The 27,271-nt window shown below is 55.3% G+C and overlaps 1 protein-coding gene across 9 annotated transcripts in view; it reads left to right on the top strand.

Moving 5' to 3' along the window:
- The first annotated feature begins 4,057 nt into the window (after positions 1-4,057).
- Positions 4,058-27,271, top strand: part of SRC (SRC proto-oncogene, non-receptor tyrosine kinase) — a 54,012-nt gene continuing 30,798 nt past the window's right edge. For 3 of the 9 annotated variants that reach the window (XM_060397788.1, XM_060397789.1, XM_060397790.1), the window contains exons 1-2: positions 4,058-4,409; positions 25,373-25,439. Coding sequence is in view for 1 of the 9 variants with exons in the window: in XM_042230367.1 (XP_042086301.1) it covers positions 19,795-19,836; positions 25,373-25,439 (109 nt within the window). In the remaining 8 variants the exon portion in view is untranslated. Of the gene's footprint in view, positions 4,410-19,723; positions 19,837-25,372; positions 25,440-27,271 lie in introns of all 9 variants that reach the window. The other 6 variants (XM_060397791.1, XM_060397792.1, XM_060397793.1 and 3 more) reach the window with 4 other exon arrangements.

Here is a 27,271-nt window from a genome sequence, read left to right on the forward strand (position 1 = left end):
CCAGTAGTCATGTATGGATGTGAGAGTTAAGACTCTAAAAAAAGCTGAGCGCTGAAGAATTGATGCTTTTGAACTGTGGTGTTGGAGGAGACTCTTGAGAGTCCCTTGGACAGCAAGGAGATCCAACCAGTCCATCCTAAAGGAAATCAGTCCTGAATATTCATTGGAAGGACTGATGCTGAAGCTGAAACTCCAGTACTTTGGCCATGTGATGCAAAGAACTGACTCATGGGGAAAGACCCTGAAGCTGGGAAAGATTGAAGGCAGGAGAAGGGGATGACAGAGGATGAGATGGTTCGATGGCATCAGCGACTCAATGGACATGAGTTTGAGCAAACTCCGGGAGTTGGCAATGGACAGGGAAGCCTGGTGTGCTGCAGTCCATGGGGTCACAAAGAGTCAGACGCGACTGAGCGACTGAACTGAACTGAACTGAACTGATTGAGGCTTCCCAAGAAAGGCCCGAGCAGTTAGCGAGGCTGATGCACTGGACATCTCTGTGTAAACTGTAAATTGTAGCGCCAGGAGAGGTGCCAAACCCATTTCACAGCCTCAGGCCAGAGTCTGTCTTCTTTTCCACCTTGTCCTGTAGCCCTGAGCCTGGTTCTTCGAATTGCAGCAGACTATCTAGGGAATGAGAGGGCGGGTCTGGAATTTCCCACCCAGCGCCTGGGATGGGTCAGCTTCCCAGTGGCTTTCCAAGGATGTGCTGGGCTCAGGGTGGGTGAGGCGAATAGCCTGGGGGAGGTGCAGGCAGTGCCCTGATCCCATCGCATGGGAAAACTCTTGCCACAGGTCTGCTGCCAGCTGTGAGGAGACAGGCCTCACCCCATATGCTTTATCCTGCCCTCAGTTGTGGCTTTGACCCAAGTTGGGGGGAGGAAAAGAGAGGAGGTTTCCAGAGACAGAGAACTGTATACAGCTGGTGCTCACCATCTCCACGGTGTTGACATCAATAACATCTGTCATCTGCTGGGTGCTTGGGGTTGGGAGATTATCCCTCTTGGTGTTCCAGGCCTGGCACAGGGCTGGGTATATTATCGGTGACCAGTGTTTGCCGTTCATGGACAAAGATGAATGATTGGCAGGTATGAAGCAATGAGCTGCTGTTTTACTAACAATCTTTTAAGCAAAATAATATACAAAGAGTCAGTCACCAGTTCCCCAGGCCAGACCAGCAAGCAGCTCTTGCACCTGCATAATCCTGGTAAGGGTATTGCTCCCAATTTATTGATGAGTAAACTGAGGCTCAGAGAGGGCAGGATCACATAGTCAATGAATGAAAGAGTTAGAACTCTTGTATGTATATCCCTAATCCCAGCGCTCTCTTGGCCAGAGAGTGTCGCTTGGCAGTGCCTGCTCTGTGCCAGGGGACAGGCCAGAGTCCCTGCCCTCTGGGTGGGGACAGACACTCCCAAATGGCTCGGGGTGTGCCTCCAGCAGAGGATTGTCAGGAAACTTATCCTGGAGGAGGCCACACTTACTTAGGACCATGATGGACAGCGAGGGTCGGGAAGCTAGAGAGGTGGGGCGAGCATTCCTGGTGGGGGTTACAGCCTGAGTGAAGACCCAGAGGGGTGGTTGAAAATAACGAACTCTTCCAACGCTTAATCATGAAACCACCGTGCTGGCCACATCCTCCCAAAAGACCTCCTGAGAACCTCAGTGGCTGAGCCAAGCCACTGGTGGCTCCAGGTGGAAGGCCACATATGCGCTCACAGAGCCAAGAGGGGTCCCAGCTGCCCCCTCTCCTCCAAGACAGTGGTAGGGTGTGAAAAGGGCTGAGACACACTGAGGGAACATCGCTTCATTTCACGTTCACGTGAGTCTTCTGAGGGGAGCGCACTCTTTAGCTCCTTTTGCAGGTTGGCATAGTGAGGCTCAGAGAAACTCTGCTCCCCTCAAGGAGAGGTAACCATGGAGTGGCAGAGACGGGACTTGAACCGAGGTCTGTGGGTCTGAAGTCTATGCTTTTAAGCACTCTTGTTATCCAAGCTTTAGAAGAAGCCCAGAACTTTCGACTGAACTCCTGGGGATGAATTTAGTGATGGGCTGGTAAATATTTAACAACTAGCTCTCTGGACTTAAAAAAAAAAAAAAAAGCTTTGATTTGTCGTGTCTGCTGGTTTCTGCGGTGTTAAAAGTTCCACTTCTGCTGACGTCAAGCTACCAGGATGATATCACTGAATGTGGAGTTGGGAAGAGATGAACCCAATCTGCTTCTGCACGAGAGAAGAGCCAGCTTCAGCACACCACTGGATGAACACCCCGCCCTGAGCCCAGGCCCCCCAGTAAAGGCCTGCAGGCCTGTCTGAGGAGTGAATGACGGCTGAGAAACCTGCTCCTCCAGGTAGGGCCCCGCCCAGCATATCCTAGGAAGCTGGGGTTAATCTTTAAACCAGCCTTGCAAATACCTGCAGCCATTTCACCAGCCAGGGTTGGCTTCTGGTGCTGGCTCTCTTGCTGACTTGCTGTGGGACTTCAAGCAGCCCCTTCCCCTTCTGGCCTCAGTTTACGGACCATAAGCGCTTTACCTTTGTTGAGCACAACCTCGCCACCCTCACTCTTGTCAGTTCTAACCTTCCCGGAAGTTGTCTGTGGACATGTTTACTCCCGTTTCATAGGCGAGGGGACCTGGGCTGGGGAAGGTGATGGACTCGTAGAAGGTACAGCAGCTGGGCAACCAGTCTAGATTTGAACCCAGATCAGTCCAGCTTAAGGCCTTGCTCATTCCTGGTCTCCCAGGTACTGTACTGTACCCTGAGGCCCTTGCCTCCCACAGTCTTGAGTTTCCCTCCCTGCTCCTCTCAGGAGAAGTCCAGGCTTCTACCATTTGACCTGGACTGGGCTTTACTTTCCCATCTGTGAAATGGGAAAACTTTCAGAGAAGGAAAACAGAGGCAGATGGTGGCATTTAAAGCTGGATTCAGGCCCACCTTCCCCTGTGCAGTAATCCCAGGAGGACCTGTGAAAAGCCAAAGGCAGGACTAGCACATGTGCTCAGTTGCGTTTGACTCTTTGCAATCCCATGAACTGAAACCTGCCACCAGGCTCCTCTGTTCGTGGAATTTTCCAGGCAAGAATACTGGAGTGGGTTGCCATTCCCTTCTCTAGGGGATCTTCCCGAGCCAGGGATCGAACCCACGTCTCCTGCCCTGGCAGGCAGGTTCTTTACCACTGACTATAATTGCCACTGAATACCTGCTTTGGCCCCTCCTAAGGGGCTTACTCAGAGAAGGCAATGGCACCCCACTCCAGTACTCTTGCCTGGAAAATCCCATGGGCGGAGGAGCCTGGTAGGCTGCAGCCCAAGGGGTCGCTAAGAGTCGGACACAACTGAGTGACTTCACTTTCACTTTTCCCTTTCATGCATTGGAGAAGGAAATGGCAACCCACTCCAGTGTTCTCGCCTGGAGAGTCCCAGTGATGGTGGTGGAGCCTGGTGGGCTGCCGTCTGTGGGGTCGCACAGAGTCGGACACGACTGAAGCAACCTAGCAGCAGCAGCAGCAAGGGGCTTACTGGAAGCCCTTTATAAGTTCCTTATCTGGAACTTATTGGCTTCTTAGTTACTTTTTTTTTTTCTTCTGATGCACTTTAAAATGAATGCATAGCTATTAAGATAAAAATGCTGCTCCTTACCACACTGTCCTGCCTGTCTCAGTCCCCAGTTTGGGAAATTCAGGTTAAGGCCAGGGTCCAAGACCTGGCTTTTGTCAGGTGAGTCCCTTCTCTGTGCCTCAGTTTCTTCATCTGTAAAATGGGGGTGATCATTGGCCTGCCCAGCCCACTTGGTTGGTAGGAATAGATCCTAAAGTTGACCTGAACAGCTTAGCATGGCACCGGGTAAGGAATGAGTTCTCCATCAGTGCTGCTGTTACTGATTATCAGTAATAATTTCATGAGAGGTAGACTTGGGGTCAGTTGGGTGGGTGGGTTGGGAGGAGTTGGGGAGGGTATTTTGGCTTGAGAGCTGATGGGTGGGTGCCCCATGGGAAGGGAGCACTCTCAGGGCGGGGTAGGGGGCGGGGCTTCCGTGGCCGGAGCCCCCGCCCTTCCATTCCCTGGCCGCCGGGACCCCGGGCGTGGGGAGGCCGCGCGCGGGACTCTCCCAGGTCACCGGCGGGGACCCGTCCCGGCACGCTTCCTTCTTCCTCCCCCTCCCGGCGGCCTGCCGGGCCCCTCCTCCCTGCTCGCGCGCTCCCTCCCTCCTCTTCCCCTCCCCGGGCCGCCGCCTCCTCCTCCTCCTCCGCCTCCCTTTCTCTCTCGATCTGTCTCTCCTGGCCCGGAATCCATTCCGGCCCGGGAGCCGGAGCGGCCAGGCCGCCGTGTGCCCGAACCCCTGGCCGTCCGGCGGTCCGTCCTCCAGTGCGTCTGTCTGCCCGGTGCGTCCGTCTGCCTGCCGGTCCAGGTGAGCGCCCCCCGCCCCTCCGCCGGCCCCGGCTCCCGGCCCGCGTGAGGGAGCCCCCCGCCCGGGGACCACCCTGGCGTCCGATCGCTGGGCCGCGGGGGCTCCTGCCCCCCTCCAAACCTCACCCCTCGAGCCAAGCGGCGATCCCGGGGCGCAGGGCGGGCGCACCGGGACTTGTCTGGCGCGGCCTTTTGTTGTGATGCCGCGGGGGGGGGGGAGGGGTTTGGTGGGGGGCGTAGGGGTCTTGTCCTCGCGAGGACCCCCCCCTCCCGCTCATGCTCCCTCTGCGGGCCCCCTGAGAGCAGCGAGCCGGGCCCGAGCCCCCAGGCCAGGTCTAGGCCAAATCTGAAATCTGAACCAGTCGGCGCCGCCTCTGGCCGCCGCTACCCAGCCTGGCGCCCCCAGCCCGGGATGGGAGGTGGAGAAGGGCCGGCAGGGTGGGCCTGGGGGGGCGCCGGGCAGGGGGTGCCGGGCCAGAACACCAGGATCTCCTTGTCCTCGTGGGGCCTTGGGTAGGGCCTGGTGCTGCCGGCCTGGAAAGGACTGGGCCAAACTGTGGTTGGTCCCAGCTGCCCACAGCCCCCAGCCTCCTCTCTGGGCAGGCCCTACCTCCGGTCTGCTCAGAAGTTGGCAAAAGTTTAAGATTTGGCCCCCAGGCCGGGTCCATCTGCCTGCCTGGGCTGGGGTTGGTGGTGGGTTTGAGTCCCAGTGGGGGCTCCGCTTTCCTGCCCTGCTGTGCTTCCTTGAGCAACTGCCTGCCCTCTCTGAGCTGGGGGCCCTTGTCAGGTCCAGCTGTGGGCCTGGCTGAGCCTACTGGGCTGGTGGAAGGACTGGGTGAACAGAAGGGGCTCACCTGTGGGGTAGCAGTTCAACCTCTGGGGCCTTCAGGCGGACTTGAGAGTCGGCAGAGCCTGTGGGGCCCTGGGTGAGGTGTCCCCGGCTTCAGGGACTCTGTCCAGTTGGGGCAGTGGTCTCTGGATCACCTGGGGTGACTCCAGGCCTGGCTTCAGTCAGCTGAGATCAGACTTGATTTTAAGAATGGAGCAGGCTGACGCTGTTGCTGACCCTCATCTTGGCTTTCTGGCTGGAGAGACAAGACCTCGGCTTCTGGTCACACTGGGCTACCTGGGCCAAAGGACCGCCCCTCTGAGTCTGCTTGTGTGCGGTGGGGATCCCCAGGGGAAACCTGTAGGCACTTCTGCAGGTAGGGCCTTGGCATGTAGTAGGTGTTCAATAAATGAGCATGGCACTGGATGAATGGCCTGAAAAAGATGGGCATGAGATGAGATGGCTGGCTCTTGTGGGGCTTATTCCAGAAGAGGGTGGATCGGTGTCCCCAAAGCCACCTCCTAACCCCTTGAGGAGGAACCAGCCTCAGTGCAGTCTTGCCACCCAGCACTTGAGACAACTCGCTTCTCCTTCTGGCCTCAGGTTTGTTCAGTATAAAATGGGCTTGTGAGAATGATAGCTGCTAACATCTATCGAGTACCTCCTAGGAGGTAGGGACTTTTGTGTATCCCCTTTTTGCTGGGGAAGAAACTGAGGCTCTGAGAGCGGAAGTGACTTGACCGAGCCACATAGTTTGAAGCTGGAATGAGAGCCTAGAGCTCAGAGTGCCCGGTCGGGCTGTCCTTGTTCCCTTCCCGTGATGGAGGAATGGGTGTTTCTCAGTATGGGACCAGGCACACGACAGTGTTGGAAGAGACTCGGATGAGTGATTGTGTGGATGCCACGAGGCCCTTTGGGTGAGGTGGTGTGCTGTGGTGATGTGGTCTTTCCACCCAAGGAAATGATTTACAGTGTGTCACCTCTCAGCTGACTGCCTGCCTAGGCCCTCCTGTGTGACTCCAGGGCCTTTGCTCCTGAGGGTTTCCCTGCCGGGAGTGCCCTCTCCTCTAAGAGCTGCTTGTCTGCTTTTGCTCTTTAAGGCTTCGTTTAAGGCCCACCTCTTCCAGGAAGGCCTCCCAGCTTTCTCCTCCTCTCCCCTAGCCTCTTCCCAGGCGTGAAGTATCCCCAGTGCATAGCCAGTTCCTGCTTTGGCTTCTACCCTGATTGTGACCTGACCTGGGAGTGGTGGGGTGGTGGGTGGGGGGAGGTTGTCTGGCTCCCTCAAACCCCAGGAGCCAGGAAGGAGACGGCTCAGTGGCCTGTGACCAACCACCCATTCCCTGAACCTCAACTGACCCCATTTTCCCAAACCTGCCGAGATACAAGCATCCATGGCCCTGTGTTGAGTACCTATGATGTTCTACGGGCTTTGATCTTGAGCTGAGCAGTGTGTGATGGGTTAGCAGTGGGAGCTGTAGGAGACCTTGGGAGGCTTCCAGGAGGTGGTGACAGGGGCGGGGGGCGGGGAGCAACATTTTCCTCAACAAAGAAGGGGACACAGTACTCTTTTCTTCCTTTCAGCTCAGACATGTCCCAGGGCCCCTGGGGGAGGCTCTGGGACATGTGTGGGAGTGGTCAGTTTGGGTGGGTCCTTGCTGGGGAATTGTGAACAGTCCTGGCTGCCCAGAAATGTAAGTCTAGAGGGTGAGCCAAGTATAATAGCAAACAAGTTACCAAGTAAATGAATATATAATCACAGATGTGATAAGGGTTGAGAGAGAGGTGTGGGGTGCAGAAAAGTCGTGAAAGAAGCATAGAGGAGTCCGCCAGGCGTGGAGCTGGGGATAGGGCTTACCAGGCAGAGGGAACTCATGTGCAAAGGCCCTGAGGTGGGGAGTGTGTGCTGTTCTGGAGAAACAATGGGAGAGCTTGTGAGTCTGGAGCACAGAAAATTAAGACGAGCAGATGAGAGGTGAAACGAGGGGATGTTATCAGCAGGGCTGAGCCATGTGGGGCCACATGGGCCTTGGGAAGGAGTCTGGCTTCCATCTTCGCACAAGGCGCCAATTGGTGTCGCCTGTGTGAACAGCTCCAATTTGGGGACCAGGGAGGTCTGAGCTGACCAAGTCACCTGGGAGAAGTAAATCTGTGGGCTGGACTCCACGTATTCTGTGGGGGCGTAGATCAGGTGTCAAGAGGAGGAGGCACTGGAGGCTGGGCTTTGAAAGTAGAGTAGGAGTTCTGTAGCAGGAAAGCAGGAGAGGGTGAGAGCCAGGGTAGGGGCAGTGCCATGCAGAGTGGCTGGATGGAGGCTGGGAGCAGGAAGCAGTTGGCTGGGGAGCTGGAGACTAAGGTACAGTAAGGGCTCAGGAGTCAGACAGGCCTGCATTCAAGTTCTGACCATGCCTGCTTGCCAGGTGTCCTTGGCTCGTTCATCCTGTCTTTCTGAGACTTAGCTTCCTTGTCTTGAAAATGGGAACAGTAAATATCTCCCTATGGGGTGAGGGTTCAAGGAGGGCTGTAAGCCTAATGCTTGGAACCAGCAGGTCCTCAGGGAAGTGGGCCCTGCCCTGTGCAGTGTGAACACTGGGAGGGTTAGTTGCCTCGATGAGTTGACCCCTCTGCAGCTGTCCCATGAAGGCTTCAAGGGAATGGGCTCACTAATTCTGAAGGTGCTGGCCTCAGAAAGGATGTTGGTGGCCAAGGCCGTCCATATACTGGGTGACCGGAGTCCTGCTTTGCCCTGTGTGTGAGGAGGCTGAGTTGGGGAGAGCTCTATGGGTCCAGCTTGTCCCAACTTTTGGAAACCTTGCCTTCAGTGATATTAGCCATTTTTCTACCTGTGAATACTGAGACCCGGAGGGGGAAGACACTTGGTAGGGTCTCCCAGTTGCCAAGTGACAGAGCTGAACCTAGGCTTGGGGCTCTGGGCTCCTAGTCCTAAGAGACCCTTCAGAGGCCTCCGCCCCCTGCCCTGGGCCTTTTGACCAGAGCCTCACTTCCTGCCTTAGCTGTGTGGCCACCCAGCCTCTATCTCTCCTGGGTTCCCCCAGCCCTTTACTTCCCCTCCGCTGCTCCTCCCCACTTATCTCCATGGTAAACCACTCTGGTCTCCACTTGAGCCCCTAGAGGGTTGGGGACCGCTTCCTTTGGGGGCACTTCAATTTCCTCATCTATGAAGTGGGATGGTATGAGTCATGGCTCCTGCGGTGTCCCAAGGGGACTGAAATAAAGCGTTTACATTAGCTGGATGAATGGTGGGAACAGCTAGATACATGGTCAAGTCCATCGTTTTCTGGCAGCTGACACCCCCTTCCTGTGACTCAGTTTCTAATGCTGTAAAATGGGCATGGGGCTTGCACTTAGTAGGTCCAAAAGGAGGACGAGGTGAGGCCATAACCTAGGCTCTCACCTGGTGGCTGGCTCTGCATCACTATTCCTGGGGGGGGGGGTGACCCCAGAGGTACCTCCCCTGTGTTCAAGGCCGGGTTCCCAGCTGTCTGTCCAAAGGCAGATCACTCAGCCTCTCTGAACGTCACCTCCCTCCTTAGGATTAAATCAACAAATGTCTCTCAGCACTTGAAACTACTGGATGTCCAGTAAATGTTACGTCTTTCTTTCTCCCTTCTCCTCCCTTGCGCACATGCTAAGTCACTTTAGTCATGTCTGAGTCTTTGCAACCCTATGGATGTAGCCTGCCAGGCTCCTCTGTCCGTGGGATTCTCCAGGCAAGAATACTGGAGTGGGTTGCCATGCCCTCATCCAGGGGATCTTCCAGATCCAGGGATCGAACCCATGTCTCTTGTGTCTCCTGCACTGGCAGTTGGGTTCTTTACCACTAGCGCCACCTGGGAAACCCTCCCCTCCCTTGGGGAGGACTCATATGTTGCCCAATCTAGGGATGGCCCTGGGACTCAGATCCCCCAGACCTGGACTGCTCTGTTAAAAAACATGCTGCGGCCCAGTCTGAGGCTTCACGGGAAAGGGTGCTGTGATAGATTAATAATGTTAGATATCACTGTGTATGTGCCATGAGTTTGTCTTTCCTGATCTATTCTGAGCTTCTCTTTTTACAGATGGGGGAATTGAGGCCAGAAAGACGCAGGACATAGTATTCAAGCAGGGTGAAAAATGCACATCTCCTATCTTCTCATCCAGGGCTCTCCCCACCCAGCCAGCTTGTTCGCAATACAGCCCCACAGTACAATGCCGGGGTCGGGGAGGCTGAGTCAAGGAGTAGATGCTTGGGGAAGATCCCAGAGCTGGAAGTCAGAACCCCAATTTCCCCGCTCCTTGCTGCAAGACCTTGAGCAAGTGACTTCCCCTGCAACCTGGGCCTGAGTTCCTCTCCTCCTCTTGAAACTGTCCAGCAAAGTTCCAGAACAAAATGAGAAGCCAGAGAGGAGAAGTAGTCCAGTGATCTTGTCCAGGCCTCTTTGTGCTCTGTTCCTTGGGTTCCTCAACTGTCTGGTGAGGGCTCTTCCCTCCTGAGGTTCTGAGACAGGGATCCTAGCAGGGGGTCTCCAGGGCCTGGCTCCGGCCGTGTCCTTGTTGATGCTGGGTGGGCCTGGGGATGTCAGTGGGGCTGGGGGCTGTTGAGAGACTGTGGGGATGGGTCTTTGGGGTCCTCAGACCTGCTGGGCTGTGAGGCTGGTGCAGGTGGACTCCTGCGGCAATGGGATGGAAGTCGGGGTTGGAGTGCCGTCCGGAAGCTTGGTCTGCTCTGTCAAGATCTGCTGTTGTGTCCGACTCTTTGTGACCCTACGGACTGTAGCCCGCCAGGCTCCTCTGTCCGTGGAATTCTTCTGGAGTGGGTGGCCATTTCCTTCTCCGGGGGATCTTCCCGACCCAGGGGTCGAACCCAGGTCTCCTGCACTGGCAGCAGATTGTTTACCACTGAACCACCTGGGGAGCTCCTCTTTCTGGCTGTTTTATCCAAATTCTCGGTCTTGACTTTTACTCTATCTGATGTCAATGTCCGGGTCACAGCAAGGTGACTCATTCCATCCTTTGTGTTATCTGGGGGTGGGAGGAATTTTTGTTTTTATTACACAGAAGAGGAAACTGAGGCTCAGAGGGGCTAAGAGCTGGAGCCACAATCACCCATCAGAGTGTGAGCCCAGATTTCTGGCTTCTGGTTGATGTGTAGCATCTGAGTCCCACTGAGTGAGAGCTCAGCTTAGCTGAGGTCTTGCCCAAAATAGCATGGGTGTGTGGCTGGGCTGACAGGCGATCCTGCCTCCCTGGGCTTCCGGCTCTGGCTGGTGGATCTCCACTCAGATCTGGAGTCCTGGCCCTTGCAGGGATCTCCCAGCTCCCAGGATCAGCATAACATGGGTGCTCCACGGACACTACTTCCACTCAAATTTTTGGAGTGAATGGGTTCCGGGTTCAAGTCCTGGCTGTGCCCTTGTTTGCTGTGTGTGATTGCGGGAAATGGTGCCTCTGAGCATGAGTCTCCCTGTCTCTGAAGTGAGGATGGCAGAGCCAGTGCGGCTTTGGCCAGGTGGCCTGAGGGTCAGGCGAGAGAATGTGTCTGCTCTGGCGCAGGGCCCCCACGCAGTCCATGCTTAGGATTTCTGAGTGCCTGTAATTATGAAGGTAATTCCCTGATGAGGTGGGAATTCTGGGTCTCTGCAGGCCAGTGAATCCAGGAACCCTGAGGCCTGAGACTGGACGCCCGTGTCCAGGCTTGTCCACTGGGGCGGGGATGGGGGCGGGGAGGTTAACTATAGACAGACAGGTTTGGTGGCCAGACCAATTGCAAGCTGCCAGCTCCCTCCAGCCTCCCTGAGCCCACCTCCCGCCTCAGCGCCTGCCCTCCTGTGGCTTGTGAAGGCCTTTGAGTGTCCCGAGCCCTGGCATTCAAGGACTCCCTTACTGAATGGGTCCATTTCTCCAAAAGTGGCTGCTGTTTGAGCACTGCGTGCTTTGCATCTCTGCCTGCTGGGCCTGGAGTCAGGGACTGTCACTGCTCGTGTGTTTTGGGGGAGGCACAGCTGAAGCTGAGAGAGGCTGGAGGAGCCGAGGGCCCACAGCAAGGGCTCCTGGACGTGGTGGTGGTCTGGACCACGCTCTTCCCTCCACTCCACTCCACCCTGTCGCCTTCCACTTTCCCCTTTCACTCAGGTGACCTGTTAACCTTTCTGAATCATCGGCTGCCTTCCTGCCGGCCCCGGGCAGTCTAGCGTCCATGCTTTGACTCTGCGGGTCCCACTGCCAGGCGTTCCTGCCCTCTCCCACCATCTCCATGTGACTGAGATGTCTCTGCCTCTGGAAAGTTCTGGCTGACCACCCTCTGCCCCAACCCACGTCTACACTTTCCAAGCTCCTGTGTCCCCCAACCCCCATTCTCTGCCTTCCCTCATGGCTCTAGCACATTCTACCTTAGATGGCAAGTCACAGGATTCTTCTTGCCTCTAAGGGAGTACAGTGATCGTCATCACTCTCAAGGGTGCCACGCTTTGCAGTTTACCAAGCACTTTTCACCATCGCCTTTGATCATCCCAGCAGGGCTGGAAGGGAGACAGACCATCTAATAATCTTCATTTGGGGAATTCCCTGGTGATCCAGTGGTTGGGACTCTGTCTTTCCATTGCAGGGGTTCAATCTCTGGTCGGGAAATTAAGATCCTATAAGCCTCGCAGCCAAAATAAAAAACCCAGCAGACTTCATTTGGCAGGATGAAGACATGGAGGTCTCAAGGCAGCATCATGCCAGGCACTGCTCTCTCCGCATAGGCAGGCTGAACTGAGCCACCTTCCCCGCATATGCTCTCAGTCCTTCCAGGAGGACCTCCTCCTCAGGGCCCTGTGAAAGCCTTGATTTAGTAGCGAAAGGAGGAGCCAGAAGTTCAGAGAGGTGAAGTCATTTGTCCGAGGTCACACAGCCTGGAAAGCTGGCAGAGCTCGGAGGGTTCCCACTAGGGAAGAGGTAGGCTGTACACCCCCCCCCCCCCCCCGCCTTCCTGCCGCTGCAGAGCAGAGAATCAGATACCACCCAGATCCTGGAGGAGCAGTGAGCTGTTGGCCCAGCACTGAGGCTTCTTTCCTGAGCACACAGTTGAGCTCTCGTTCAGTGGCAGATGAATGTCTGTGTCCCGTCCCCACAGTGTCTCTGCGAGACAGCAGTTCTGGCCCCATTTTACCAAATAGAGGCTCAGAGGAGCAAAAGGACAGTGGCTTGGATGTGGACCCAGGGCCTCCTGAATACTGCAGGCCTGCCCTGCCCTGTCCTGTGTTCCTCCTGCCTGACCCCTGACCTCTCCTCCAGCCCCCTCCCCACTGTTCCTCTGGGGCAGCATGAAGGGCAGGAGACTCCCCTGGGAAGCCCCCCCACCCCCTGCTGTCTCCAGCCCCACAGCCTTCTCCTCTGCCTCCATGCTTGCTGTGTGACTTTGTGAGTCAGCTCACCGCTCCGTGCCTCAGTTCCCCATTTGAAAAACAGGCCTGATGGTAATGTCTGCATCATAGACTTGTTCTAAGGATCAAGTGAGGCATTATGTGATGCTCTGAGTAATGGAAGCATGTAGGAAACACTCAATATGTGTTGGCTGTTTCTTTATTATAATTTGTATCAAGGCTCTCCAGGTAGTCCTGGAAAAGTGATGAAGAATCTGCCTATCAATGCAGGAGACATAAGAAATGCGGATTTGATCCCTGGGTCAGGAAGATCCCCTGGAGGAAGGCAAGGGAACCCACTTCAGTATGCTTGCTTGGAAAATCCCTTGGATAGAGGAGCTTGGCAGGCTATGGCCCATAGGGTTGCAAAGAGTCGGACATGCCTGAAGCAACTTAGCATACATGGGGAGGAATCACAGCTCCCGTCTCCAGATAGGAAATCTGAGACTCAGAGAAAGGAAATAGTATTCACCAGGTCAATCCATAGAGGAATATCACAGCCAGAGAGTTCCTGGGGCACATAGCACTCCCCAGATGGGGAAACTGTCCCCTTGTAGGACTCAGTTTTCTCATCTGTGTGGTGGGTCTGTGCATATTTGAGGGGAGACAGTTGTATCACATTGCCCCAGGGTGGCTTCTCAGTCCTCAGCCACTCTAAGGGGAAGGTCAGAAAGATGTAGGGGCTCTTGTTCTATCTGGGCCAGTGAGGTCCTCTGGCCGTGAGCTATGCCAAGTCCCCAAGGCTGGGCTGACACAGAAAGGTGAACCAGGCCCTGTCAGGCCTCCTGGGTGGTCCTCTGGCTGCCACCACCCAGGTCCCACCACCTTCCATCTGGTCCACCTGCCTCCTCTGCTCTGTGTCCTGAGCCAATGGCTTCTCTTTTTGAGCCTCAGTTTTCTTATCTGTGAGATGGGGGCAGGAGTCTTTTCTTCATATGACTGTTGGGAAGATTCGATAAGCTCATTCCCCCCAGGTGCCCACCAGTGTCAGGCTTATACCAAGTGCCCAGTCTGTGGCCACAATGCCAAGGAGGGGCAGGATTCTGACCGACAGCCAGGGCGACAGCATTCTGGGCAGAGGATGCAAGTGAGCGAAGGCTGGGAGGTGGGACAGTTTAGGGAGCACCTGGTTGGTAGGTGGGGGCAAGTGGGATTGGATTGGGACTAACCCTGAGGGAGGTGGGCGGGGTTCTACACCACCATCTCCGGCTGCAGTGGTGTTGGCCTCCCCGTTCTCCAAACTTCAGATCTCCCTTCACAGCCTTGGGAGCAGCCACCTGCCCTCCCCACCCCCACCCCCACCAGGTGTTCCCGGAGGCCCTGGAACCAGATGAGCCACCGTTCTATTTGGGGACAATTCTGCTGCTCCCATTTCTCTCCTGTGCCCTAGTTTTAGAAACGATGTGGGTTTGGTTACCAGTTGGCCGTTGGTGGAAAGCCCCCCTCCCCCACTCCACCCCTACCTTAGCTCTGTGGGCAGTGTGGGCAAAATAGGAGTCAGTCCTGCCTCTGGGAGTTGCTCCTGGCTTCTGTTAGTGGGTTCTCCAGGCAGGGGGTTGGCAGCTGGCCTTTGGACTATCTGCCGGTGAGATCTGGGCCTTGTTCTGGGTGCTGGGGACCCCAAAGAGGCACTCTAGGAGCAGCCTACACCCCAGGGGAGCCAGACACACCCTGATCATGGCCCCAGCACCAGGTAGATACCATATGAACTGGGGCAGCTGTTACGATGCCAGAAGGGCTTTACAGAGGAGGTGATACCTGGCCTGAAGCTTAAAGGGTGAGCAGGAGCTCATGAGGGAAAGAGAAGGGTGAGGGCCTGCCAGCAAGATCAGACAGGGTGAGCAAAGCTCTGGGGAAGTGGGGAGGTCAGATCCAGGGCAGTTAGACCGTGATGAGGTTGGTCAGGCAAGGCTTCGGACTGCGACTTCTGGGCACAGGGCTGGCCTCTTGCTGAAGGTGAGAAGGGAGGGCGGAGAGAAGGATCAGGCTGGGCTCAGGTGCTCAGTTACTGTTGCCAAATGAAGGCATCCCACAGAGGCTGGGGTTCAAGATAGTGATCAAGAGCCCTTAGCTGGAACAGAAAGGAGGGGCTGGTCTGGGGTCTTGGAGAAGTGAGTCAGGGAAGACTTCCTGGAGGAAGTGATACATGTGACGTCCTTGGGACAATGGAACGGTTCTCTGGGAGCAGGTAGAACTTGTGAAAGGCCTGAAGGTGCAGTGTGAGTAGCTCTACTCTTGTTGGAGTTCAGAGGAACCGCAGAGTTTTCTCCTGGCAGGTGGCTGGTGCCAATCAATGGAGGCCTGGGAGTCCCTCCCTGGGGAGTCTACACACTACCCTTGGGCAGCAAGGAGAAGCCACAGAGGCGGGGGTGGTGATGGTGCTGGACAGGACTGATTTGCCTGGCCCTGTGGTTAGTGCCCACTGAGGGTAGGTGTCCCGTTGACACTGTGGCCTTGGTGAAGTGGCCCTGCTGACTGCCTTGAGAGCAGATGGGGCTGGAGAGAAGGTGGGTGCCAGGGAGGCAGATAGCAGGTCTGTGATTGACAGGGGAGCGGCGGGTGAGGGGTGGGGGAAGTCTACCCCCTGGTCTGTCTGCCCGCCCAGCCTTTCCCTGTGGACGCCTGCCTGGCAGGAAGTGGTGGAAACATGTTGGGGCCTGGCCAGCAGATTGCGAAGACACCTGGGGCATGGGCTGGGCATGGAGCAAAGGCTCTGAGTTCAGAGCCCGACCCCCCTTCCCTTGTTGGGTAAACCTCCAAAAGACAGCGATCTTCTGCTAAGGGTGGAGGACCAGGTGTGGTTGCCCACTTGTGCCTCCAAAAAGGCACCCCCACCCTTCTGAACCCAGAGACAGGGCAAGTTGCGAGCAGGGGCTGAAGATGCTAGTGCCAGGTGGGCTTGGGTCTGAATCCTGGCTTTGCTCTTTGCTGGCTGGGAGACCTTGGCTAAGTGACTTTGCCTCACTTTCCCCATATAAAAAAATGGGGGTCATCCTAGAACCTCCCTCCTAGGGCTCCCAGGGAGGATTAATGAGATTTTAGAAGGCTGTGCCCAGTACCATGCCAGCCCCTGGGATCCGGCTTTGGAGCTGTTAGCTCAGCTGACCGGGGGTGCTGGGACCTGCTGGGTGGCTGAGGGGCAGCTTCCGGTCTGCCCCGGGCTCTCAGCACTGAGGACAAAGCCCCTTTGTGGTGGGACAGATGGAGCCTGGGAGTGCCCCCCTCTTTGGGAACCAGGGGCCCATCTGCCCCTCCTCCTCACTCATTCCCCGGGGTGGGGGGGAAGGAGCTTCCTTAGACCGAGAGGATGGGAAATGAAAGTCGGGCTGTGCAGGAGCAGAGACTCCAGCTGCAGACCCTGGCTGGTGAGCTAGGGCAGACCCTTCCCTTCTCTGGCCCACCTTCTCAGAGCCCTGGGCATCTCTGGTAAGTCCCAGGCCCACAGTGTGTTCACTTATTCATCCATCCATCCATCTAGCCATCATCCATCCATCCATCCATCCATCCATCTAGGCATCATCATCCATTATCCCTCCATCCATCCACCATCCCTCCATCCATCCACCATCCCTCCATCCATCCATCCATTTGTTCATTCATCCAGTAATTACCAAGTACCAACTCCATGCTAGGCCCTATACTTTGGCCAGTGTCCATTCTGACTGGATGGCCCCAAGCATCCCGGCTGTGAGTGTGTTACACCCACTGCAGAGTATTTGGCTGGGAGTGAGACAGAAGTGGCCCCGGTCCTCCTCCTCAGACATACTCATCCAGTGTGTTATGTCATCACAGCTATGGTCCCCGCTAGGAAGGAGAAGTTGAAGGTTCTCACTTGGGGGAGGTCAGAGAGGCCTCCTGTGAGGAGGTGGCTTTTGAAATGAGACTCAAAGAGAGAGCAGAATTGGCTGAGTGTGTTGCTGTTTAAACCGGTGGTCAGGACTGGCCTCTGAGCAGGAGACGTCTGAGTAAAGCCCCCGAAGGAAGTAGGCGCTGGTGGGGGGAACAGCAAGTGCCAAGGCTCCGAGCGAGTGTGTACCAGGTTCTTAGGGAAGGGGAAGTGGCCGGTGCGGGCGGAGCAGGAGGAGGGGAGGGGCGTGGGGCGGGTAGTGTCCACTGGGGGACCTTGGAGGCCGCCGTGAGGACTTTGTCTTTCGTCTTGGAGTGTGGGCTATGAGGGGCGTTAAGCAGGAAGGATGGGTTCAGATGGACGTTTCAGAGACACACTCTGCAGGCAACTGGCCAGCCTGGGGGGTTGACCTGAGGGGTGACTCTGGTGGGAGAGAAGGAGGTGGAGTCAGGCTGTGTTTGGAGGTGGGAGTGACAGGGCTTGGAAGTGGGTTTCGTGAAGCACAGGAAGCATCATCCTTCCTCTCTTGGGCTGCTGGTGATGCGGGGCTGAGTCTACACCACACACCACTGGCTTCCTGAAGCTTTTTTATTTTTTATTTATTAGAAGAGGAAATTTATTTATTTAAAATTTTATTTTAGTTTTGAAAATATTTTGGCTGTACCATGCAGCATCTTAGTTCCCAGACCAGGGATCAAACCCATGCCAGCTGCAGTGGATGTCTGAAGTCTTAACCATTAGACCTCCAGGAAAGTTCCTCCCTTCTGTGGCTTTAAGCAGTGGTATTCCTTAGGCTAACCTGGCAGGATCCTACCCATTTTATAGATGTGAAAACTGAGGCTCAGAGTGGTACACCCATGACCTGGGTTACACAATAGGGGCAGGGTTAGGGTTTGGCCTCTCAGGACTCAGGAAGGCCTATGGATTTCGGAAATATGGACCCTGCCCACCTCCTCCAATTCCAGCTATAGATTTCAGGGGGTACCTGAGATTTCTTCCCTACTTTGACCTGTCTTGGGGAGAGAGAGGCTGCCCGTGTGACCTCAGGGGTGGGGGTGGGGACCTGGACTCCAGCTTGCCATGTGATCTGGGCCTCAGTTTCCTCTGCTGGGAAATGGGCACAGTAACGGTCGCTACCTCACAGTATTGGTGGGAGGACCAGGCGAAACAGTGCCTGTAGAGCCGGCGTGGCAGGCACAGAGTAAAGTGTTCAGTAACTAGCGGGTCTGTTATTGTTGCTTCTGTGAGGAGTAAGGACGTGTGTGCAAGTCTAGGCTCTGGCCACGCCCACCCCAGGGGTGGGCTCTGGGGGAGGGCTGGAGTCTCCAAGGTGGCCTCTTGTAGATAACTCCGTAGGTTGGGATGGAAGAAAGTCCCTGGAACCCATGCCTAGCGCTGCTTTTCCCCTGGGGAAATGGTCTGGACCCACCTGGATTGGCCAAGGGCCGTATTGCACCTGGGTGCGGAGCGGGGCTTTAACCAGGTTGCCTGCTGCCTCGTCGAGCTCTGACATCGCCTCCTTCCCTGTTTCGGACAGGTCCTAGGGCTTAGAACTGGGTTTCATGGGGCACAGGAAGAATCGTCCTTACTCTTGGGCTGTTGGTGATTCAGGAACGGACCCCGCCCTTTACAGATCAGGTCAGGGCCTAGGGTCTGGAAAGGGGGTCTCCTTCCTGTCCAGAAAGAAACCTAAAAGCCTCCTGGACTGGAACAGTTCCATCTCCACGGGGCCGGGGTTAGTGGGAGCAGCAAGATCCGCTTGCTGAACCATCATCCTCCCGGGGCGGTGTGTCCTGGCTCAGGCAGCGCCCCTCCATCTGCCCGCTGTGCCAGCCTGAGCCTGCAGTGCCCACCCCGCCCCGGCCGCACTGGCGGAGCCGGTTTGAAGTCTGACAGCTGTACGTGTGCTTGCGCCGGGAACACAGGACCAGACATGTCCTGACTGCCCTGGCCCGTGGATGGCCCCTGGCTCATGCTTCAGTTACCCCGGCTCATGCAGCAAGCATCCCTGGTACCCAGTCCGTGCCTGAGCCGTGCAGGGCGGGGCTCAGGGCTTAGAGCTGTCTCACCCTTGCACACTGACCTGTGTAACCAGGGAGGTCAGAGGCTCGGCCCTGGGGACAGGCCAGGCAGGAGAGTGCTGTAGTTGGGGCATAGGTTGTAGGGCTGGGCAGACCTGGGACGGAGGCCTGTATCTCTTTATCTTAGGGGGCCCTGGATAGGACCCATTCATCCGTCCCTCCCTCTTTTCCTCCCTCCGTCCCTCTTTCTATCTCTCCCTCCTTCCCTCCCTCCCTCCATCTACCCCTCCCTCCCACAAATATTTACTGAGCACTGCTGGGTGCCGGGGGGCTTCCCTGGTGGCTCAGATGGTAAAGAATCTGCTTGCAGCGTAGGAGACACAGGTTTGACCCCTGGGTCGGGAAGATTCCCCTGGAGGAGGAAATGGCAGCCCACTCCATTATTCTTGCTTGGAGAATCCCATGGACAGAGGAGCCTGGCAGGCTACAGTCCATGGGGTCACAAACTGTCCATGGGGACACGACTGAGTGACTAACACACACTCTGTGCCAAACAATGTTCTAGAGGTTGGAGATTCAGCAAAGAAGCAACAAGGCAAAAATGTGTGGTCTCACAAAGCTGACATTCTAGTTGGGGAGATAAAGGCAGAGCAAATAAGGAAAATACACACATGGTCTGTAAGAACTTGATAAGCTCAGCTGTGTCCGACTCTCTGTGACCCCAGGGACTGCAGCACACCAGGCTTCCCTGTCCTTCACCATCTCCCGGAGTTTGCTCAAACTCACGTCCATTGAGTCGCTGATGCCATCCAACCATCTCATCCTCTGTCGTCCACTTCTCCTCCTGCTTTCAATCTTTCCCAGCATGTCATGGGTCAAACATAAAGCTAGGAAGACTGGCTGGGATAGAGAATGGATTGTGATTAGCTGATTACGTAGGATGGTGAGGGATGGGAACATGTGGGGAAGACTTCTCCCAGAAGCTCACATCCCCGGAGGGCAGGGAGGAGACAGGTCGCTCCCTGAGGCAAGAGAATCCAGGTAGAGGGAACAGACAGTGCAAAGACCATAAGGTAGGGGTGCACTGGAGTGTTGGAGAAACAGCATGGAGGCCAGCGGAACAGAGTGAGCAAGGGGGAGAATGGCAGGAGGAAAGGACAGAGAGATGGAGGTCAGGGAGGGCCTCCGGATCCTTTTGACGTTGACTCTTACTCCCAGTGAAATGGGGCTCCAGGAGGCTTTCTGAGGGCATCTGGTTGCCGTGTGGGAAGCAGACTGTGGGACTGAGGATGGAGCCCCCAGACCAGAGAGAAGACTGCTGCATTGGTCTGGTGAGTGGAGAGTGTGACAGTGGCTGGCCTCGCCTGGGGGCGGTTCATGGCAAGGGGTAGGGGCTCAGACATCGTTTTGTATTCTTTTCTTTCGTCTTCCTTTTTGGTTTTTTCTTTCGGCCGTGCCGCACAGCATGTGGGATCTTAGATCCCTGACCAGGGATCGAGCCCATGTACCCTGCATTGCGAGAAACATTCTTAACTACTGGACCACCAGGGAAGTCCCGACAATGATTATTTTTAATATCTATTTTTTAAGTGAGGCAACGGAGGCACAGAGAGGTAGAGTGACTTTTCCAAGGCCACACAGCCAGGAAGGGTCAGAGCTGGGTTTTGAACCCAGGCAGTCCAACTCTTAACCTCTATGTGATGGAGGCTTGTGAGCCCCGAAAAAGAGGGTACCTCTCTCAGTTGAGGGCAGGGCATGGCCTGTGGTCAGGCTCAAAGAGGGCACTGGAGTTCCTGGAGTTGGCTGGGGCCGGGGATGTGATGCTTCAGGAGGAAACAGCAGGGTGCAAAGGTCTGGAGGCTGGAGCGTAATTCTGAGTTCAGGGAGGGTCAAGGGGTAGGGAGGAGGGAGCTTGCAGCAGCCACCCCCCACCCCATTCTTGGCCTTGATCCCATGAACAAATCGTAGGAGCTTTAAGGGTTTCGGCCATCTTGCTACCTCTGTCCTTGGCCTCAGGCTCGGACGCCCTCTCCCTCAGAGACCTCCCAGAGGTCCCCGTTTCATGGGTGAGTAAAGAGAAGCCTGGACCTTCTGGAGGTTACACGTCCTGGGTGGCACCTGCGGGCTCCAGTGTGGAGGGCTGAGTTCAGGGCCAGCCGTGTGGAGGGGCCTGGCCGCCAGCTGCTCCTGCCCACCCGCGTCCCTGCGGGGGCTGGGGCGGGGGTGGGGAGGAAGGGAGACTGTGTCCCCAGAGCAGGGACGCAGCCAGAGCTGCTGGCAGGAGTAGCGGGCACCGTGGGCAGGGGCCGGCTGGCAGCTGTCTCCCCAGGAACCTGTCAGCCATCAACCAGCGGGGCTGGGGGTGCCTGGGAGGCATGACCTTGGCGAAGCTGGGACAGAGCAAAACTCGTCACCTCAGTGTTCCCTGGGGTCACTCTGATGCTGGGTGGGGGGCGTCTGTTAAAGAATCCTCGGCATGCCAGGGCCTCTGCCCAGGTGCAGATGCTAAGGCCCATGAGTGGGTGTGATTTGCGGAGATCACATGGAGATTTGGAGGGAGGCTTTCTGCTTAGCCTAGTGGCCAGGCCAGGCGGTACCTGGCTGGGTCCCTGTGACCAGCCTGATGCGTGGTCCTGGGGGCCCAGCATCTCTCTTCCAGCTCCTCCTCACCCCAGTGCCCTTAGGCCTGGCGTGCCAAGAATCTTCAGTCCAAGCCCCGTCCCACACCCTCTTTCGAACCCCCACCTCTACCGTGCTGTGTGGCCTGAGGCTGAGTGTGCCCCTCTCTGAGCCTCTGCTTCCACATCTGTGAATGAAGATCTCTTACAAAGCTCTCTGAGATTGGGACTGTGGTCTCCTGGCCCCTCAGCTGCCCTCTCCATCCGCTTGCTGGGCAGCCTGGCCTGACCTGTAGGGTAGAAGGGTAGGGGGCGGTCAGTGAAGCCTCCCAATCCTGCCAGCCTCAAAGATGCCCCCATGGCAGGAGGACCAGCTGCCAGTGCCCTTCCTCTCGGGCAGTGGCCTTGGAGAAGGGAGGTGGTAGGACGTGGGGGTGGGGGAGATGGAGGCACCCACTGTGTGCCCTTCTTTCCCCCCATTTTGTTCCTGGAGAAACTGAGGCCACATGACTTAAACTGACCTGGCCCTTTGCCTTTCTTTCAGTGGTCCCACCTCTGGGCCTTTGGCCAAGCAATTGCTTCTGCCTGGATCATGCTTCCCCTTCCTCTTTTCATAAACTGCTTACTTTTGGACCTCAAGTAAGATGTCCACTCCTCCTGGAAGTCCACCGTGGTTTAGGTGCCTCCTCTGGAGCTGGAGACCCCTGTACTCTGACAGGATCGCTGTAGGATGAAGTCTCAATAATCAGCCCCCATCCCACTCAGCGTGCTCCAGGGCCTGAGAAAACCTTCATGGGCTTCCCTCTCAATTTTTCAGGTCTTTATGACCTAAATTGCTGGACGTGTCCCTCTCGGGGCCTCCCTCAGACCTCCTCGTGCCTGGGCCAAAAGCCTGCAGTGACCCAGTTAGGCTGGAACCCACTCAGTCCAGACCTCTCACTCAATAACCCTCTGCACATCTGACCCTCCTGGCTCAGGGCCTTTGCTTGCTCTGTGTCTGCCTCCTGCACGGCCCTTCCCATGCCTCCTTGCAGGTGCAGTGGAGAGAGGGAGGGCTTTGGTATCCTTGGGCCTGGCTTGGCACCCTGGTTCTCCCCTTCCTGGCTGGGGCAGCTTCCTGGAGCCCCCCATGTGCTGACATGTAAAGTGAGTGACATGTAAAGTGGTTCCAGGGCTGTTGGGAGTATGGAAGGAGTACTGTAAACCCCAAGTGGGAGGACATGAACCCCAAGTGGGAGGACATGAACCCCCGGTGTAGGTCTCCACATCACCATCAGCACGCCTCGTCCCACCCCACCAGCCCGCATTGGAACAGCTGATGGCAGGATATTTTTAAAAATTACTTATTTGACTGCGCTGCAAGGCAGGTGGGATCCTGGTTCTCTGATCGAGGATTGAACCTGTGCCCCTTGCTTTGGAAGTGCAGCATCTTAACCTCTGGACTGCTAGAGAAGTCCCAAGAGGTGGGATTTTAAGAAATATATATTTATTCATTTGGCTGCACCAGGTCAGTTGTGGCACGTGGGGATCATTAGTTGCAGCATGCGAACTCTTAATTACAGCATATGGGATCTAGTTCCCTGACCAGAGATGGAACCCAGGAGCCTGCATTGGGAGTGCAGAGTCCTAGCCACTGGACCACCAAGGAAGTTCCTCCCTCCCTCTTTGTTTTTCTTTTAATAAGAGGTGGGATTTTAATCACATTATTTAACCTTTCTCTGCCTCCACTTCCTCATCTGTAAAATGGGTTGAAAAACATAGGACACAGTAGGCACTAAATACATATTAGCTATTGCTTCTGCTGTTATCTTATCAGTGTCATTATTCATATTCCCTTCTCTGAAGGAGGACTTTTTTCTATATTCCGAATCTGCTTGTTCAAAAACACCTCAGGTGAGCAGGTCATTCTTTTGAAAGGCTGAAGGGAAAAAGAGAATGAGAAGATTTTTGCCACATGTGGGAGGTCTCTGGGGAGGAAGGCAGGGGTGGCGGCCCCCATCTGTGAGATGGGCATGAGGGCTGGCCCCTCTCCCAGGCTCCCCCAGACTCAACTTCCTCCCCTGTGGACACGGCCAGTGCTGGTGGTGTCTGTCCCGCCTAGGGCTGTTGTGAGGAGGCAGGGGGCATCAGCTGGGGACCCAGCCTTGGAGGTTCAGAGGGCTGAGAGTTTCATTCCAAAATAAGGGTTCTTCTTGGGCTGTGTGGACAGGCCCATTCCCCATGTCTTGGCCTCCATTCCTCTAGTTGGAAATGGACTGGCTGAGGGCCCTGCTTAAGTCCCTGGTGTAATAACTTCCTGCGAGAGCCCAGCTGGGACGGTGCCCTTGGGGAGGGGGTCCACAGTGGCCCGGGGCCAGGAGAGCCAGGGTCCCCAGCTGGTCCTCTGCTATCTTGGATGGTGGCCTGGTGCCTGGCTTGGCTTTTCTGAGCCTCTCTCTGTTGCCTCGTCTCGGGGGCTGGGCTGATCTTCCCCGTGAAGCAGGGTCCTGGTGAGAACTGGAGAGCTCGACGGTAGCAATCGAAACTGTACGGTAGCTGTGATGGTTGGAGCCCCGTTTATCCAGCATGGCCTGTGTACCCGGGGCACACGCGGTTAGCTCCTGTGCCTTCATAACTGTCCCGGGATCCTCTGGGTGTCTCCATGGTACTGAAGAGCCAACTCGTTAGAAAAGACCCTGATGCCGGGAAAGATTGAAGGCAGGAGGGGAAGGGGACAACAGAGGATGAGGTGGATGGATGGCATCACCGACTCGATGGACACGAGTTTGAGCAAGCTCCGGGAGTCGGTGAAGGACAGGGAGGCCTGGCGTGGGGCAGTCCATGGGGTTGCAAAGAGTCGGACATGGCTGAGCAGCTGAACAATAGCAATGGTACTGAAGGAGGCTTTGGTTGACTTGCTCGGAGCCCTCCCATGGGTCGTGGCAGGATCCCTCTTCACAAGGATGTTGCACCCCACCCAGCTGGCTCCGGCAGGTACCCGATGGAGCTTTTTTTGCTCCCTTCCCTCCAGAGGCACAACTGAGATGGGCTGTGTCCCTCCCCTACCTCCTCCGCCTTCCCCCTCCTCTACCCCCACTTTCTCCGCACAACCTCCACCATCCACCCCTCCCACCCCTGGTCCTGTTATCAGGACACATTCCTGGACTGGCTGAGAACAGCTTATACCCTGGGTCCTTTTCAGAAGGAGTGTGACTGCTGATACAGGCCCTGGCAGTACAGGCTCCCTCGGGGGATAGGCCCTGGGACATGAGATTACAGAGCCCAGATGATCTGCCTGCTGATGCGGTCTCTTTTGAGCTGTGTGACCTTAGGCTAGTCACTTGACCTCTTGGGTCTCGGTTTCCTCATCTGCAAAATGGGAGTGACCATGTAGGACTGCAGAAGGTTCACTTGGGCTTGTGGGCTGTGTGTACTTCTCAGCCTGGTGCCTGGCACACAGGAGTCTCTACCCATCAGCCAGGTGCTGTTATCATCTGAGAACCAGTTGTCCCTCCTCTTTGTGATGGCATCTGTATCTACCTTTTGCTGAGCGCACCATGGGATGGCCCCTGTGAGCTTCCTCTTCTCCAGAGGCACAGGGAGGGTGGAGCTGGGAGAGGCCCTTTCCGGAAGTGGAGAAGGTGCTGTGTGATCTTAGGTGGCCTCTGTCCCTCTCTGAGCCTCTTTTTCCTGGTCTGCTCTCTGAGCACTTGGACCTGGGTGTGGCTCTGCCCCGGCCCGTGTCTCCGCACACTCTCTAATTCCTCCCTCGGCTGGTCCAGCTACTTGGCTTTGTGTGTCTGTCCCATGACAATGCCTGGTGCATAGCCAGGATTCAGCTGAGCTTGCTGAAGGACTCAGTGAACGCACGATTGCGCAAACACCCAGGGCTTTCTTACTTCCAGGCCTCGGCCTGCGCGACTCTCTGCCGGATGCTCCATTCCCAGTCATGTCTGCTTGTGGACCTCCTTTTCGACTTTGAAGTCCTTTTCACATGCTGCCTCTCCCAGGAAGCCCTTCCGGTTTCTCCCAGGCGGAGGGGATTGCTGATGCTCTGAACACTTGGTCTGAGGCTCTCTGGTGGCACCTGTTACAATCCACCTTGGTGTCCATAGTGACATATTAATAACCAACGTGGACCACACATCTACCACTAGGCGCCAGACACAGAAACAGTGGGGCCCCTGTGCATGCCTGTGGGGCCTTGTCTTATTTAATCCTTCACCACAACCTTGCAAGGTGGAGACTATTATTAGCCCTCCCTTTGCAGAATCCAGAGGTTCAGAGAAGTGACTTGCCCAGCTATGAGAGAGAGCGACACCAGGATCTGAAACCAGGTAAGCCTGTCTTTTTTCTTAAAAAGGAAAGAAAAAGCATTGACACACACAGTAAAAAATAATTCAAGCAGTATAGAGGAAGGCAGGGAAAAGCGAAGCCTCTTTGGCACTCAGATCTCCTTGCCAGAGGCAGCCATGGGGAGGCGTTTCCAGTATGTCCTTCCAGGGCGTATACGGAAGCATGTATGTTCCACAAACGATCACCCATGGTGTATCCTCTAGTCTACACCTGACTGCTCTTGACAGTGTGCCTTGGAGATCGTTTTCTGCTACTGCTTTCTTTTCCCTGGTTACATAGTGTACATTGTGTGGATGGAGACTGCTTTATTTAATTTGTGAGGATTGCTTTGCTTATTTCAGATCATTCTGTGATGCATACCTTCCACTGTACACTTAGTGGCCCTGTGTGAGGAGCACAGATAGTCCCAATCGCAGGGTCTGAGAATGTATGCAGTTGTAATTTTGGTAGATGTGGCCAGATGGCCCTTCGCACCCCACCACCCTCTGCTTCCCCTAGCTGTCACCAACACAGGTTGCTCTAGAATTTGGGAACCTGCCAATCTAACAGATGAAACTTAATAGATGGCCTCTGGTGTAGTGTTTTGTTTTTCTAATATCACACCTCTATTGGACTTCCCTGGTGGCTCAGCAGGTAAAGAATCCGCCTGCAATGCAGGAGACCTGGGTTCGATCCCTGGGTTGGGAAGATCCCCTGGAGAAGGAAAAGGCTACCCACTCCAGTATTCTGGCCTGGAGAATTCCATGGACTATATAGTCCATGGGGTCGCAAAGAGTCGGACTGGACTGAGCGACTTTCACTTCTGCTGCTGCTGCTTCTGCGTTGCTTCAGTCCTGTCTGACTCTGTGCAACCCCATAGATGGCAGCCCACCAGGCTCCCCCGTCCCTGGGATTCTCCAGGCAAGAACACTGGAGTGGGTTGCCATTTCCTTCTCCAATGCATGAAAGTAAAAAGTGAAAGTGAAGTCGCTCAGTTGTATCCAACTCTTAGCAACCCCGTGGACTGCAGCCCACCAGGCTCCTCCGTCCATGGGATTTTCCAGGCAAGAGTACTGGAGTGGGGTGCCATTGTCTTCTCCGTCACTTCTCTCTATTGGTATAGAATTCACATGCCAGACAATTCACTTATTTAAAGTGTACAGTTTGTGTCTTTATTTAAATTTTTATTGGCGTAGAGTTGATTTGCGAGGTTGTGTTAGTTTCTGTTAAACAGCAAAGTGAATCAGTTGTAGATATATCAACTCTTTGTTTTAGCTTCTTTCCTTGTATAGGTCATTACAGAGGATTGGATAGGGTGCCCTGTGCTACACAGCAGGTCCTTATTAGTAATCTATTTTATATATAGTAGTGTGTGTATGTCAGTCCCAATTTGCAATTTATCCCCGGCTGGAAGTGTACAATTACAACCATCACTGCAATCAATTTTAGAACAGTTTCATTACCCCTCCCCCCAAGAAAGAGACTGTGTAACCCATTTAGTCAGTTCCCACTCTCCCTCAAACCTGTCTCCCCCAGCCCTAGGCAATAACCAATCTACTTTATGTTTCTATAGATTTGTTTATTCTGAATCTTCCATGAAATTATGTAATAGGTGGGCTTTTGGGTCTGACTTCTTTTCATTTGGCGTGTTCTGAAGATTCGTCCAAGTTGTAGCATGTATCAGTACGTCATTTCTTTTTCTTGCCAGATAATATTCTGTTATCTGGATATACCACATTTTATTTATCCATTCATCAACTGATGGACATATGATTGTTTCCACTTTTTGGCTATTATGAACAATGCTGTTATGGACACCTTCAAGTTTTTATGT

The sequence above is a fragment of the Ovis aries genome, chromosome 13 (assembly GCF_016772045.2).
Source record: "Ovis aries strain OAR_USU_Benz2616 breed Rambouillet chromosome 13, ARS-UI_Ramb_v3.0, whole genome shotgun sequence".
Classification (NCBI taxonomy): domain Eukaryota; kingdom Metazoa; phylum Chordata; class Mammalia; order Artiodactyla; family Bovidae; genus Ovis; species Ovis aries.